The 15419-nt window shown below is 37.3% G+C and overlaps 3 protein-coding genes across 8 annotated transcripts in view; all 3 read right to left on the reverse strand.

The window, feature by feature from the left end:
- Positions 1–15419, reverse strand: part of LOC126592398 (phosphoinositide phosphatase SAC8-like) — a 59022-nt gene that overhangs the window by 35625 nt on the left and 7978 nt on the right. For 3 of the 5 annotated variants that reach the window (XR_007612608.1, XM_050258087.1, XM_050258086.1), the window contains exons 8-9: positions 15053–15125; positions 14844–14950 (exon numbers count right to left, since the gene is read on the reverse strand). Coding sequence is in view for 4 of the 5 variants with exons in the window: in XM_050258087.1 (XP_050114044.1) it covers positions 14844–14950; positions 15053–15125 (180 nt within the window). In the remaining variant the exon portion in view is untranslated. Of the gene's footprint in view, positions 1–14843; positions 14951–15052; positions 15133–15419 lie in introns of all 5 variants that reach the window. The other 2 variants (XM_050258089.1, XM_050258088.1) reach the window with 1 other exon arrangement.
- On the reverse strand, positions 680–4883 carry LOC126592390 (probable LRR receptor-like serine/threonine-protein kinase At3g47570). Its single transcript, XM_050258076.1, has 3 exons — positions 4666–4883; positions 1548–4316; positions 680–1347 (listed from the first exon to the last, which is right to left on the reverse strand). Exons 2-3 carry the CDS (start codon positions 4273–4275, stop codon positions 926–928), a joined length of 3150 nt encoding a protein of 1049 aa, XP_050114033.1. The 5' UTR covers positions 4276–4316; positions 4666–4883; the 3' UTR covers positions 680–925.
- On the reverse strand, positions 11627–14276 carry LOC126592405 (phosphoinositide phosphatase SAC8-like). 2 transcript variants are annotated; one of them, XM_050258095.1, is made up of 8 exons: positions 13875–14276; positions 13501–13599; positions 13300–13399; positions 13060–13168; positions 12747–12962; positions 12570–12644; positions 12113–12178; positions 11758–11998 (listed from the first exon to the last, which is right to left on the reverse strand). In XM_050258095.1, exons 1-5 carry the CDS (start codon positions 13940–13942, stop codon positions 12919–12921), a joined length of 420 nt encoding a protein of 139 aa, XP_050114052.1. In that variant the 5' UTR covers positions 13943–14276; the 3' UTR covers positions 11758–11998; positions 12113–12178; positions 12570–12644; positions 12747–12918. The 2 variants fall into 2 exon arrangements, 1 of the variants encoding a protein (XP_050114052.1); XR_007612609.1 differs by lacking the exons at positions 13501–13599; positions 13875–14276 and adding an exon at positions 11627–11744 and having other exon boundaries at positions 11875–11998; positions 13300–13487.

Raw genomic sequence — 15419 nt, forward strand, 5'->3', positions numbered from 1 at the left:
TTTTCTCTAAAAGCACTTTCAATCTTTTAAAACGAATTTGGTTCTTCTTGTCACCTCAACAACTCAGCAAGTCTCAATTCTTTTATGCATGAAGTGGGGAATCCAATGAGATTTGAACTTGTGTGGTGACCAATAATAAAACTATTTGTTAATTATTTATCCTCGTTAGTAAATTTGTGTGCTTCTGTTTGTCGTACACGTTAGAATGATTTGTTGAAATATACATTTAACAACTCTAATGTTGAAACCATATTTTTTCCGTTCATAGAACAAAATGATTTCCTGAAGCTAAGCGAAACATGACCTGCTAGATCATCTTTTCTTGAAACCATACTTTTTCCGTTCATAGAACATATCTATTTTGGCACTTCCCAGATTCACAATTTTCGGGCAGCCATCTCCATCTTTCTCCTGCTGAGTACACTCTTTGCAGTAATAAGCATCAGAAATTCCAACCCCTCTACAAATAACACACCTTCCCTGGAAAGATCCATAGTTGCACTCATCGCATATCCCTTTTACACATTGTATGTGGGGGCGAATAGAGTATGAAAGACAGCATATTTGTACCTGCCTTGAAGCAATCTTTCATCCTTCATCACAACCATAACCCACATGCTACAAAAGAAAATTTTCCAACAAAACTTGTCTAGCACATGCAACCATCTGGGAAGAAATATGAGACTGAAATGTTCTAAACTACTTAAGCATTGAGTTTATAGATTCTAAACAGGATTGACATAACCAAGACAATTACAAATAGCTCCACACAAACAAGAATTTGAAAGCTTCAAGTCATACAAATGAAAACTTTGTCCGTTTAAAACAACCGCTAACATAAAAGAGGCAAGGTTCAAGGCAATGGAATGAATAGTAGAGAAAAACAAGAAAAGAAAAACCACAAGCAGCATATCTTTGTCCTTTTTTAGCCTTCTTGAACATTGAGGTACGAGTCTCTAATTGCATTCATTTTTCCGACAACCATATTCAGAAGCATCCGCTCCCTTGGTGATCCTACACAGCAGGAGAGTCCTATCTGCATCACAGCAAACAAGCATTCCTCTACCTTTTTTGCTTTCACCACTCCGCGATTGTTACGTCTGGGCAGCCTAATCCTTTCGTATTTGCCATCGTTAACACTACCATCAGCTTCGAGGTCGAGGAGCAATGCAGGGTCAACAACGTCCATGACATGGTCGGGCAAAGCCATGGCTGCGAATTTGTAAATGCTTAGACCTTCGATGAACATGTCATCAGTAGGTGTTTTTCCTGTGAACATTTCTAGCAAGAGTATCCCGTAGCTATAAACATCTCCCAGTATGGAAACTTGGCCTCCCAAGCCGTACTCTGCCGTGACATACATATAGACAATAAGATGTCACATGCAATTGACTATTAAAATTGATATCTTATTTCAGATTAATGCTACTTGTTTCCAGGAAAAAGAGTCAATAATATATCTTTAATAAATAGAATTTAATTAGTTGGTTTTTAATAATAAGTTAATAAGAACCGAAAAAAGAAATTAGAATGATGGAATCTCATACCTGGAGGAATGTAACCTACAGAACCCTTTAGTTGCGATGACATTGTTTGGCTGAGGGAATGATCATTTGATGCTTCGAGGAGGAACCTTGCTAAACCAAAGTCCCCAACATGGGCTACCATGTCTTCATCAAGAAGTACATTGCTCGGCTTTAGATCACAATGAACAATGGACGTTTCACAATGGTTGTGGAGATAATCTAACGCAGAAGCAACATCAATGGCTATGTTCAATCTTTGCATAAAATTCAATCTCTTACTGGGAGATTGCTCCTCATCTCTAGGATGCAACCACGAGTCAACACTTCCATTTGGCATGAACTCGAAGACTAGACTTTTGAAGTCTCTACCATGATTATCAATGCTCGAGCATGCAGTTATAATCTTAAGAAGATTTCGGTGCCTGACACTTCTTAAAGCTTTGCATTCATCATTGAAACTCTTGGATGCTCCTCGTTGTTGAAGGTTTAATACCTTAACAGCAACTACCGTTCCATCGCTAGGAATTACCCCTTTATAAACAGAACCAAAACTTCCCGAACCAATCAAATTATCCATAGAGAAACCGTTAGTTGATTCAACAAGTTGTGAGTAGGAAACACCTAATTTCCAATCCTTATAAGAACGTGAAGTTACAAGTCCATCTCTTGACTTTTTCAGCATTGAACGAGCACCGAAGAAGCATGATAGAGCAATTATGAATGCAAGTGAACAAGATATAGGGATGACCACTTTTGGGGAAAGTAGTCCTCGAGATGAATGGTGTTTATTTTTGGGGCATGTAGGTAGATGTAATTGTGGGATGCCACCGCAAAGCCTATGATTTCCAAGAACTGAGACACCACTGACATTTGAAAAAATTCCTTCTTTAGGCAACTCGCCTTCAAAATCATTATACGAAAGATTGAGATACTTAAGTGCTCCAAGCTTGCCTATGAATTTAGGAATCTGCCCTGATAAGTTATTGCTTGAAATGTCAAGTTTTTCCAAGCCCTTTAAATCTTTAAAAGACTGAGGAATTGTTCCTTCAAATTTGTTGGCGTCCAAGTACAGGCCCTCCAAACTAGTACAACTGCCAAGGGTGCTGGGAATTGCACTTGATAACTTGTTGTTTGATACATTTAGCATTGTGAGATGCACCAAATTACCCACTTCACTTGGCAGTGAACCAGTCAAATAATTTTCAGACAGGTCCAAAGAAATTGAAAGGGTTGAAAGCTCCATAAGCTTTTTAGGTATGGTGCCCGTTAGATTGTTGTCATAAAGTGAAAGTAGTAACAGGTTTTGACACTTTCCAAGACTTGGAGGTAGACTTCCCTCAAAACTGTTTCTCTCCATGTGGAGCTCTATCAATGAAGTCATATTACCCAGGGAAGATGGAATTGGCCCGGAAAATTTATTATCATTTAAATACAGTAGCTTTATCTTCTCGAGTTTTCCAATTTCTTCTGGGACAACACCCGCCAAATAGTTAAAATCCGCAGCTAGCTCAGTAAGGTTTATAAGATTTCCAATGCCGTTTGGGAGGCTTCCGTGTAACAAATTAACCCCGAGATAAAGAAATTGTAGTTGGGTCGAAAGGTTGGCTATGGATCTCGGGATTTCTCCTCCAAAATGATTATAGTTAAGACCCAGATATTGAAGACTAGTACAATTAGTCAAGAAATTGAGAAAACTCATATCACCAAGATTTCCATTTCCCAGTCGATTGTCAAAAAAGTTTAGCCAAATTACGCTTCGCAAGCTTCCGAGACTTTCTCCAGGGATTGTCCCCGTGAAGTCATTTATAGCAAAATCAATCTCCTGAAGTCTAGAAGCATTTGACAATGATACAGGAATATTTCCTGTGAAATTGTTTATATCACATAAAAATACTACGAGATTAGGAAGCAAGATGCCGAGATTTGGTGGTAGCTCTCCATGTAATTGGTTCATAGGAACACTGAACTTGTATATGGAAGAAATATTATAAATTGAAGAAGGGAGCATACCAGACAAATTATTCTCCCCAACTGCGAATATCTTCAAGGTTGTTATATGCCCGAGCTCATTTGGTATGCTTCCTTGAAAATTGTTGCGGCCAAGTCTAAGACTCCACAATGAAGAAAAGTTTCCTATCCAACCTGGGATGGTTCCACTGAGATTATTACTTCTAAGATGTAGAACAGTTAAACTCAACCATGAACTGAGTTGGTGTGGAATCGACCCAATAATCTTATTGGAAGCAAGATCGAAAACTCTCAGTTGTGTACAGTGAGACATATTAGTCGGAATTTTCCCGCCTAAAGAATTGATAGACAGGTTGAGACTTTCCAGGGTACGTAGACGACCCAATTCTTGAGGAATTTCACCATGAAACTTGTTGCTTCCCAAGCTTATTTCAATTAGACGAGTAAGATTCCCAATGGAAGGTGGGATGGAGCCTACCAATTGTTTATCTTCCAGGTCCAGAATCAAGACTCTTTGAGTGGCACGGTGGCATGTAATGCCCACCCAACTGCAGAAGTGGATGGAATGATTCCACGAGCTCATGACACTGAGAGGATCTTCAGTTATTCTTTTCTTGAAGTCTAGCAAAGCCAAGCGATCAGACTCGTTTCCAAGCAGGGTAGGGCTGGGAAATGCTGCAGATTCCGGACATGTGCTCATCATGTATAAGACTAAGAGAAAGAAGCCAGGCATGAATTTCAACAAAACCAAATGACGAATAGTACGTGAATGCTCCATCATTGTTCAAAGACAAATGGAAAACCAGAAAACCAAAGTTTAATCTGCACAAAAGCACAACAGAGAAGAAGTCTTATCAAATGTAAGAAAAAACACTTGAGATTGGATGGCCACAAAAATTAAGATAGACCAACAAAGTCCACAGCTTAGAAGGAATGGAAGAGTCAGTCAGACGAACTTTGCCCGCACTGCGAAGCACGGACATGCCAGTTTTATGGCTTATCCCGTATCATATACGGTTTGTGATACGACACGCGCACCCGATACGACCCGGATACGTATCTGAACGTATCCGTTGACCAGTTGACCTCTGGATACGCTTTCGATACGCGAATTCGACTGTCGGGATACGATTTCAGAGGATAATCAGACTCTGGTGGGAGAGACTCTCACCGTGGACCGGCGTCTGCAACTGTGTTGGCTACGTCGTCTACAACTGCAAGGCTGCTGGCTGCTGGCTGCTGGTGCTGGGTAACTGGGTTTCGATTTGAACAGTAGAACAGGTAAGAGAAGAAGCAATCGTATTTTGGGTGGGATCTGTTGAGAGAAGCAACGAAGAGAGAGCTTTTGCTTCTGAGAGAGACACAGGTCAAGTCAGTCTTTTTCTTTTTGTTTTGAGTGGTGATATTCGATATCTTATTTCTCCACCCATCGTTTAAAGAAAATGTTAATAACATATTTATCATTTTAAAAGAAGACTCTTAAATCCCTATTTAATTCGGTACTAAAATTTTGAAAAAACAAAAAATTATTTAAAATAATAAATAAATAATGGTGGGTGGGGTGTGATATCTTTGGTGGAAAGATTTGGGTTAGAATAGACGGAAAGGTTGGAGGAACGAATGGGTGTGTGCTAGATGAAGGCAAGAAATTTCAATGGAGAAAAAAGAGAATTGGGAGTGAGATCTGCGATTTTGACAAAAAAAGAGGAAGAAGAGTGGTTTGGGGATCCGGGGTCTCGGCAGGACGACGTTAAGTGTGAAGAAGATGATGAATGTCTAGGTCTTAAGTCTTGCATTTTCTTTCATTTTTTTCTATTTTTATTTATTTATTTATAATATTATTTAAAGATATATTAGAGTTATTTAAAAAAATATATATAAATATATATATATATATATTATGGTTAATTTGGGAATAATGATGGGTGGGGAAATAACATTTTACTTTTTTAATTTTCTATGGTGGGTGGGATTATCATGTGGGTGGGAAAATAAGTACTGGCTAGATCTAGTAGCACTCTTTGTTTTTTTCTCACATATTTTGTTAGTATAACATAATTAATATATTATATATGTTAGTGCCATTATGTTGGTGTCTGTATCTCAATGTAAATTATAATATTATTTTGTTTGTACTTGTAAGTAATTATTGAGCCTTTGTTTTCGTGGACGACTTTAGCATTATTTAGTTTTCTCTTGAATGCTTATTTTTTTAATATTATATATATATATATATATATATATATATATATATATATATATATATACAGATTGCTTAAGGGAAGTGATCCTCATTTTTTGAAAAAAATAGGGATTAGGTGTGGGATCCACTCCACATCAAATTTCAACGATCCGAACCGTCTATTTTGTTAGTCTCGATTCATAGATCATCCTTGCAAAAATTCAATTCAATCCAAAATCATTTGCCTATTTAATTATCAAGATCAAATTTCATTTTTTTCTTATATAACAAAGTATTTGTTCATTTCCTTGAACACAATTAGATGTCTTAAACATTTCCGATTTAGCTAATATTTTGCAAGGATGATCTATGAATCGAGACTAACAAAATAAACGGTTCGGATCGTTGAAATTCGATGTGGAGTGGGCCCCACACCTAATCCCCATTTTTTTCAAAAAATGGGGATCCCTTCCCTTAAGCAATCTGTATATATATATATATATATGTTATAAACATGTTAAAAGTTTGAGAGATAAAAGAGGTAAAATATCATACTGTAATTATAACTCAAGTGAATGACAAATAAAAGAGGGAGGAATAGATGATCTTTCTTTCTCACAGATTGGTTTTCAACATTGGCATTGTTTGAACTCTACTTTCAAAGTGAAAAGATTAAGTAGCCATTTTGGCTCTGTGTCTAAAAAGAAAGGAGACAATTGGTAAAATCGGTGTCGATTTTACTGCAAAATGTTAAACTATGATTTATATTTTTTGCTATAGTGCGGAAGATGTCCACTCTCAGAAAAAGTGAACATTGCAATCTCCGTGATAGACTGCTACAGGACGTTCTACATGTTTTTGGCTTTCAATGTTTTTGCTACAAGACTTAGCTGCTTCAACAAGAACGAAACACTTTTTTTTTGTTTTTTGTTAACTACTGAAACAGATAACTAGCCTGCAGGACATATATTTTGCCATCTTAATTGCAAGGGAAAAATTTGTGTCGACTACATGTTACTTTTGTTTCTTATGGAAACAGGCATCCTGCATGTTTTTTACTTTGCCTGTTTGTGCTTGAACACTATGATGCTAGAATAAGAACAAAACAGTTTTTATGTTTTTTGTCAACTGCTCAAACATATGCCTAACCTATAGGATATATATTTTGCCACCTTGACTACAAGGGCAAAATTTGTGTGAATTACATGTTAATTACTTATGTTTATTAGGGAACCAAAACGTTTAGTTTCGTCCTGTTAATTGTACAATGTCTTTTAAGCTAAGTTGAATGTATATATTCACTCATCTATCCCTCTCTTCATTCTTTATTACATTGAATTTATTCAGGTAAAATGTATCTTATTCATGCAGTTCAACGTCATGCATTCAAGTCCCGCAGCACCGCACGGGCAAATTTTCTAGTATATACAAATATGTATATATATATAACCACATAAGCATAGGCTTAGGAGCACAAAGGAAGGGGGATTGTAGGGTAATTTGATTTCATCGGTTGCTTTTGGAGACAATGCAAGCATTCATAAATGTTTGAACATGATTATCATTTTCTCATACTGCGTTTATATGGTTATTTCTAGTCAAGGTTTGCAAAGTTAACAACGATCGAGAGATGAGTTTAACCTGCATCAGCAAATACAAAAGGGCATTGTAAGTGTTTAGTCCAGTTGAAATCATGTTACCTTTGGAGTAAATACAGAACAATTTTGATTTGTTTGGATTGCATAAGATTATTAAAAGATAAAAAAAAAACTAACTCAAACCAATAAAAATTTAATAAAAATTGTATCTTAAAAGGTGATTTTGTATAGAAGCAATAAAAAGTTACCTTATGTTAATTATAAATAAGTTAATCGTGTATTGTGATATTTAAATGCATTTAAAATAAACAAAAAAATTACAAAAATCTTCCATTAGAGCTGGCACTCACTCAATTGGCACCCCTTTCTCATATTTTTTTTATATTTTTTAGAATAGGTCAATACAGATTTAGACACCGCAAGGAAGTTTCTGTTTCCTGATTCTGTTTTTTACATTTGAATTATGACGTTGCATTGCAGTGTTTCCTTCCTAGTTTCGTTTTTTCATCACTCACATGCCTCATATGCTTCAAACCTCATGCGACTTCTGATTTTTACATTTAGATTCAAACATTGCAATGCATTGTCCATTCATGGTTCTGAATTGCAGACCGTAGAACTAGGTGCTCTCTCATCTCACTGTCCCTCTTCTAGCAAGCTCATCTACTTAACTAGACCAGCTCTCCTCTCAGTGATGGCTTGGACGAAAATTTAATCTTTTGTAACATATTTGTTCACCGAATCAGGGCTTCTATATGTTTCCTATGTCTTGGTAGTCTAGCCAACTCCGCCTTTGTCCAAATAACCAGTTTTGATGTTTAAGGAAAAAAACAGAAGTAGACTTTTTCATAATTTCTTTTACAGAGGCATTATTGGACCAAACTCAAAAGACCCTTGAGCTGGAATAGAGAATCGCTAAGATGACTCTCTTATTGAGAACCAACCATTGAGTTGAGCTGACTCCTCCGTATAAAGAAGACATTTTATATGTTTTTTTTATATATATACAGCCGTTTTATACGTTTTACTTGTATTCCTTATTGTATTTCTTTCTATTCATTGTAAATTGGAATTATTTTTTTTTCCTTAGTGCGATGCTAGCAGAGATAATTGATTTCTTAGTCTTTGCTATCCATGATAGCATCCACTAAAACATTATGTTCTATCATTTCATTATAAATTGTAATTAATTTTTTCCTTAGTGTGATACTTACTTGAAGACAATTGATTTCTTAGTCTTTGCTATCCATGATAACATCCACTAAAACATTATGTTCTATCATTTCATTTCATCAATTGAACGAGAATTTTGAAATTGTACCCAAACGGTGACTTGGAGTTAGTGGAAGACTCCCAACTCTGAGTTCAAACCTTTTTTTACGAGAATTTTGAAATTGCACCAAAATGGTGACTTGAAGTTAGTGGAAGACTCCCAACTCCGAGTTCAAATCTTTTGCAGCCAAGCAGTGTCTGATCTCTTTATGGCCTTTCTTAGAGTATGACATTTGTCCATTACTAACTCCACTCTTAAACGTTGTTAACTCACTTAAAGCCATTCTTCATTCAATTTAATCACATCAAAACCTCAACACAAGTTGCAAAGCACCAAAAGCAATAGGTTAGGAAAAAAAGAATAAAAACAAACATCATGTAGGAGGACAAACCTATAAATCAGAATGCACACTACATTGATTTGAGTCTTAGTTGTAAATATTCTTGTAGTCTTATTATAGGTAGGACTAGTAGTTTTGGCCCGCGTTGCCGCGGGAATGTTAAATGAATTATAATTGTTGTGTATAAGTATTAAAATATCAGATTAAATGTGCTGTAACCATTGTCTGTAGATAGGTAGGAACTATTTACATAAATTTTGTGGTTTTCAACATTTGGTACATGAAGTTTTTTTCGTCCCAGAGTCATACCTAAAGTGTTAATTTTAGGACAGTCTCATACATCCGTTAGTCTAGCGGTTAAATTAGCCGTTAAATGATGACGTGGCGTCCACGTGAACATGATTGGGCGCCATGTGTCAACATGGGGCCCACGTAAATATTAAAAAAAGTAAAAAACTTAAAAAAAATAAAAAATAAAAAATAATAATAATAATCTGGGCGACCTCACCCCTCCTGCACCCATCCTCCCTCCTTCTCCCTCCCTTTTCTTCCTTTGTCTCTCACCCTTTCTGAAAACCAAAACCCTAAATCAAAATCAAAATCCAAAACTTCCGAATTCGATTCAACAAAGATACGGCGTGCTAGCGACGGTGTTCGACAGAGATGGCGCTGACGGCTCTGATAGGTGGTTGTGGGTGAGTGCACACCCACCCATTCCCCTCTGACGGCTCTGACGGCTCTGTAGAAAAATCTGATAGCACCCTCCCTTCTCTCCGATTTCTTGGTACACGACGGCAATTGTTTGATGAGTCGAGCACTACAGATCGGAAACCCGAGGAACCTGAAACCAGATATACGGGTACGGGTAATGGTTCAGAGCCGAATAAACCAGTTGAACCAGCCGATGGGGAGATTGGGTTAGCAGAGCAGTCGAGTAATCCGGCGGTGGAGGATTCGTGCAATGGAAGTTCCGATTCGATGGCGAAAGAAGCGGCGGGTATGGAGTCAGAGAAGGGGAACTCAGGCGAGTTGAGGGAATCGATGGCCGAGTCAAAGGGAGGGGAAGAAGGGATGAAGGAGAGTCGTGAAAGGTGCAGAGGTTATGCAGAGGTTGGGTGGTGCTCTCGGAGAGAAGGGAGGGAAAAGGGAGGGAAGGTTGAGGAAGAAGACAACTTTTTTTTTTTTTTTATGTTTAATTTTTAATTTTTAATTATTTTTGTTAGGTTTTATGGATCAAAATTAGGATGATGCAAAGCATTAGGTTTGTGTTACCTATTTGGTTTTGGTGTCCTAGTTGGGTTTGGATTTTGACTTCTTAGTTGGTTTCCTTGGTTTGGATTTTGACTTCTTAGTTGGTTTCCTTGGTGGAGAGATTTTGTTAAATACCTATTTGATTAGGATTTGGATTTGCTTCCTATTAGGATTCTTATTGTAACCTAAGTCCTATTCACTATAAATAGGATCTTAGGGTTAGTGTATTTGGTGTGGCTCTTTTGTGTGGCAATTTGGTGAAAGTCAATTTGTGATTTGTGAGTTAGAGAGCAATTTGGGAGAATCTTCTCCATTAGTTTTGGGTTCTCTACTCGTTTGGTTTAGGATTTGTAGTTTGTGGGATTTGGGTTGTGAAAGTTTAAACACTCTTTTGTAATCTCCGTTTGTTTAGTGAAATTCCTCACCGTGCTTTGGTCGTGGACGTAGGCTTTACGCCGAATCACGTAAATCTCTTTTGTTAGTTTGAGATTGTTTGTTTTAGCTTTCACCTACGACGTTGATATTGGTACTTTGTTAGAATTCGCTTCCGTTTGCTCATAAAAGTACAACAAATGGTATCAAAAAACCAAACCAGATTACGAATAGTACGCGAATAAAAGTACACAGGAATTTCAACAAAACCAGATTACGAATAGTACGTGAATGCTCCATCATTGTTCAAAGACAAATGGAAACCAGAAAACCAAAGTTTAATCTGCACAAAAGCACAAAAGAGAAGATAATTGATTTTTTTTTCCTTAGTGTGATACTTGCTAGCAGATAATTGATTTCTTAGTCTTTGCTATCCATGATAACATCCACTAAAACGGTGACTTGGAGTTAGTGGAAGACTCCCAACTCTGAGATCAATCTTTTTCAGCAAACAGTGTTTGACTTCTTTATGGCCTCTCCTAGAGTATGACACTTGTCACAAGTAATAAACACTTGAGATTGGATGGCCACAGTAATTAACATAGACCAACTTAGTAGTTAGTCCACAGAAATTAAGAAATCTTATCACAAGTAAAAAAAAAAACTTGAGATTGGATGGCCTCAGATATTAAGATAGACCAACTTAGTCCACAGCGTAGAAGGAACGGAAGAGTCAGACGGACTTAGTCCACAGCGTAGAGGGAACGGAAGAGTCAGACCGACTTAGTCCACAGCTTCAGTTCGGTTTAGCCACCTAACAGTCTGATCCTTGTCATCCCCAGAAAGTTTGCAATCAAAGTTTGTATAGAACTAGGTTTTTACACGAGAAAACAACTGGCGATAGGACAGATTTTCTCGTACTGCTTTTATATATTTATTTCTAGTCAGGGTTTGCAAAGTTAACAACGATCGAAAGAAATGAGTTTAACCGGCATCAGTAAATACAAAAGGGCATTGTAAGTGTTTCTTCCGGTTGAAATCACGTTAGAATTGGAGTAAATTCAGAGCGATTTCGATTTGTTTGGATTGCATAAGATTATCAAAACACACCCATGCTATCGTAAACAACGTGACCCCTTTAATTAGCGATCTCACACAATCTCTAAAGGAGTGTACAATGTCCGATTGCACTGCCATTTGAACTCGTGGTTAAATGTACCAAGTAATTTATCGGCTGCAACCGGAAATAGTAAAACAAGTTTACCATTTTAACCACAAATCGCTTGTAAATATTCTATAAAAAATTACAAGGCCTGCAACAACGGTAACTCTACGGTTTGAATGAAAAAGTTTAGAATAGTTACACGAGTCTGCACAAGTGAGGTCTCGAACAGAATTGCCTTCCGTGAGCTTTAACCGCTGCCGCTACTCCAGCAGTCACTCCAGCACAAAGAACAGAAGACATATACTGTTGGGCATTTCGACCCGCTGCAAGTAGGATTCAAAATTTCGCAGGTCTTAATGAATATTGAATAGAACTCGCACCTGAGAACAAAGTTCCATGTACTAAGATTTCAGGCAAGACCAAAATAATAGTAATACCTTGTTAAGTGTGACTGATGTCAGTGTCAACCCTCCGATTAGCAAAGCTGATGCCGCCGGTAGATACTGCAATGTTTGTTCTCACATTTAAACTTGACTATAGATTCAGTGAAGCCATTGGCACAAGTTACTTTCATTCACGGCCACCTAATAACGATTACAGCCAAGCTAGCCAACCAAACATCAAGTTTGCCAGAATTGAATTTTACTTCTCCTTTCGTTGCTACAACTATATCTGTTAAATAACGCTCATATTTGCTCAAGTAGGCATGATTTCTCACTAAATTTACTTTCAAGAGATGGAATTGAACCCTCAGAGTACTCCCCAAACCATCATAAACTAAAATATTGAGGTTCCTAGAAGATGAACCAAGGGATAACTGATAACAAAGGGATATATAAAAGCAGACATGGAACTCAGACACTTCAATTTCTTTGAAAGATTCATTATACTTACGGAAAAAGATTCAGCTCAGGATGGTGAAATATCCCTTCTAACTGTATAGCGGCCGCTGATAAGATCCATAGCATCCTGAACAAATTTGAAATTTATTTTAAGCAACTATATATAAATGGAAGTCGCTTTCATGCAGATGAGCAATACTCATATATTTGCAAAAGAGAGGCAGATTACCTGCTGAATGCCGTCCTGAAAGTTATTAAAAAAATATCTTGAAAGAGCACTCATCCCGTCTTTAATTATTCCTCCAAATGTCTGCTTCCCATATCTGTGGTAATATGGATATATATATTGTCCATGATTCAAGTCATACTATACGGTTGAATTTACCTAACCAGGTCCCCTTTCAGGGCATACGTAGGCTTATCTCGTCACCTTGCTCCGCCCACACTAAAGCAACAGAATTGAGAATAAGGATAACATTTTATTATAGACATCGTATGATCACTTATGATAGATAGGATACATGACACGAAGAATTCCATACATGCTCTAAATGTTTGATAGTCTTCAGCAAACATAGAAATGATTTCAGAAGAATCCAGCACTCCAGTCCTCTGCAACTGTGCATCGAGAGACTTCTGGGCCAAGTAACTCTACAAAATAAAGAATCAGTAAACAATTTAATGTTAAATCTCAGTTTACTCATGCTACGGCATATGGATATGGTATATCATATCAGCACAAATTATTAAGATCAATCACACTAGGTAATTTTCTTAGAAACCTGAGTAACATTTGTTCTATCAAGGCAATCAATGCAGTTTGATCTGACAATCCCTTTCTGCTCCTCCAGTATATTGCCTTTTGCATCTACGAGGAAGTATCTGCTCCGCTGGAACAGTTTTGATTAAAAACAGTATTACATATAGCCAGCATACCTGGATTTTGGCATACTTAATTCAATCAGATACTACGCTTTCATTACCCTTGCTTTTCAAATTGCTCTGAGATCTGCTCGTATAGAAGCTTTAGGTTTTCAAAGTTTGAGTTACCACATACATGATGAAAGTCAAATGAAACGTATCTGCAACAAAAACACAAGTAGTAAGTTGAGAACAAAATCTCATTTCTGACATTGTTCCCAATGCCAACCAATAGAACTGACTCATTACAAGCAACCTCGAAAACAAAAGGAATCTACTTGAGGTGGGACAATGATTCGGTTGGGAGCCAACATAGTTGCATACATAAGTATGCAAATTGTCACCTCACGTTTGGTAGATTTTGCATTTCTGCAGAAAATGCCGTGCTTAGCTGACCTTCGTCACCAAGCTACAAATAACAATAAAAAGGTCGTACCCAGTGCACAAGGCTCCCGCTTTACGCAGGGTCTGGGAGAGGTGAATGTCGGCTAGCCTTACCCCCATTTATGGAGAGGCTACTCCCAAGTCTCGAACCCGAGACCTACCGCTCATGAGCGAAGGCACTTGCCATCGCACCAAGTGCGACCTCTAAGCTACAAATAACAATAAATGGAAAAATTATAACAACTGGAAATATATGAAACAACTTATACTTTGCATACAATTTTTTTTTTTTTAAAAAAAAAAAACAGTAAAACTAGTGCAGCACAAGCAATCAGCTGGGAAGAATTACAAACATCTAGCGAATCCCAGAGCCACAATGGTGAGTTTGTCATACAAACACAATTTGAAGGAAAAAATTGCAAACTTTTCAGCTTAACACACGGTGAATCCGTGTGCAAGGATTGTTATGTTCAAATTATGTAAAAGAGAAGAAACCCTTACTTTATCAGTTAGGCCTACTGCCATTGTCTCTCCATATCTTTGGGAAAGAAAAAAAAAATGGCGCTCCACAACATTTGACTGTAAGTAGATGGGAAAATTCAGAACACTACTCAAACAAGGGAGCTGTATCATGAAGACAGGAAAAGAGTAAAAAGGGATGGATTTGCATCTCTGGCAACAAATTACCGTCTGCTCATGAGTAATAATTCTAAGTTGTGGTTTATAGCTCAAGTCAACAATTTGCTCCCAAAGAAGCGGAATTGAACCTCGAATCTGAAAAACATATCAAAAGTATTATGGAGGGTTTTTATTCAGAAAAAAGGAATAGATAAATAAATCTTCTCGTATTAAATTATGACAAAACTTCCATTCTACCATCAGTCTTAAGGGTTAATAGTGAAACAGTGTCTGCATATTTAGAAAGTATGGTATTGGAAAAGTTTTCTAAATGTATAAAAGTTGGCAAAACTAATAATACCTCAGCACACATTTATTTTCTGAACCTTCGTATGAGAATTACCTGCAATAATGAGGACTGGAAACCTTCAGTCTCCACCAACTGCTCAGCTTCAATAAAATTAGCTACATCTCCATCAAGGTTCGCTCCTCTTCTCCACATTCTTGTCCCTAAGTGGCCACATTACAGTGTTTCACGTTTAGGTCTTTCAAAACATGCCAATACAGACACAAAAGTGATTACAAGAATCAATCATCTCTATAAGATTGTACCTAGACGCATGGTACACCTCCTTGAGACTATCGTAAGTGTGGCAGATGAGCCTTTTAGCTTTAGCTGTGCAGTCTGGAAGCTTAAATGCAGGTTAAGGAACACAAAATATGTTACTCACCTAAATTCTGAATCTCCATCTTAGACAGAGAGGGGCAGGGAGGGGGGGTGGGGCGGATATAGAGAGAGAGAGAGAGACATGTAATACACATAAGGAATCAGTAAATTTAGGATATTTCCCTTGTATTAGAGGAATAATGAACCCATCAAGCTGCCATGAGAAAATTAATTAATGTGCACTAGCAATAAAATTTGTGTCCGAAGAACTGACAACTTTTGGAAATGCTGTTTTTCCTTAACGATACACAT

Source organism: Malus sylvestris, chromosome 12 (genome assembly GCF_916048215.2).
Source record: "Malus sylvestris chromosome 12, drMalSylv7.2, whole genome shotgun sequence".
Classification (NCBI taxonomy): Eukaryota; Viridiplantae; Streptophyta; class Magnoliopsida; order Rosales; family Rosaceae; genus Malus; species Malus sylvestris.

Bases quoted from the DNA above. Each gene is read 5' to 3' on its own strand.
- LOC126592390 (XM_050258076.1), bottom strand. From the start codon at position 4,275: ATGATGGAGCATTCACGTACTATTCGTCATTTGGTTTTGTTGAAATTC. The intron at 1,348-1,547 runs GTATGAGATTCC...ATGTCACGGCAG, and splicing joins TGTAGGTTACATTCCTCCAG to AGTACGGCTTGGGAGGCCAA.
- LOC126592405 (XM_050258095.1), bottom strand. From the start codon at position 13,942: ATGGGGGTAAGGCTAGCCGACATTCACCTCTCCCAGACCCTGCGTAAA. The intron at 13,600-13,874 runs GTACGACCTTTT...TTTTTGTTGCAG, and splicing joins GCGGGAGCCTTGTGCACTGG to ATACGTTTCATTTGACTTTC. The intron at 12,963-13,059 runs GTATGGAATTCT...CTGTTGCTTTAG, and splicing joins CTATCAAACATTTAGAGCAT to TGTGGGCGGAGCAAGGTGAC.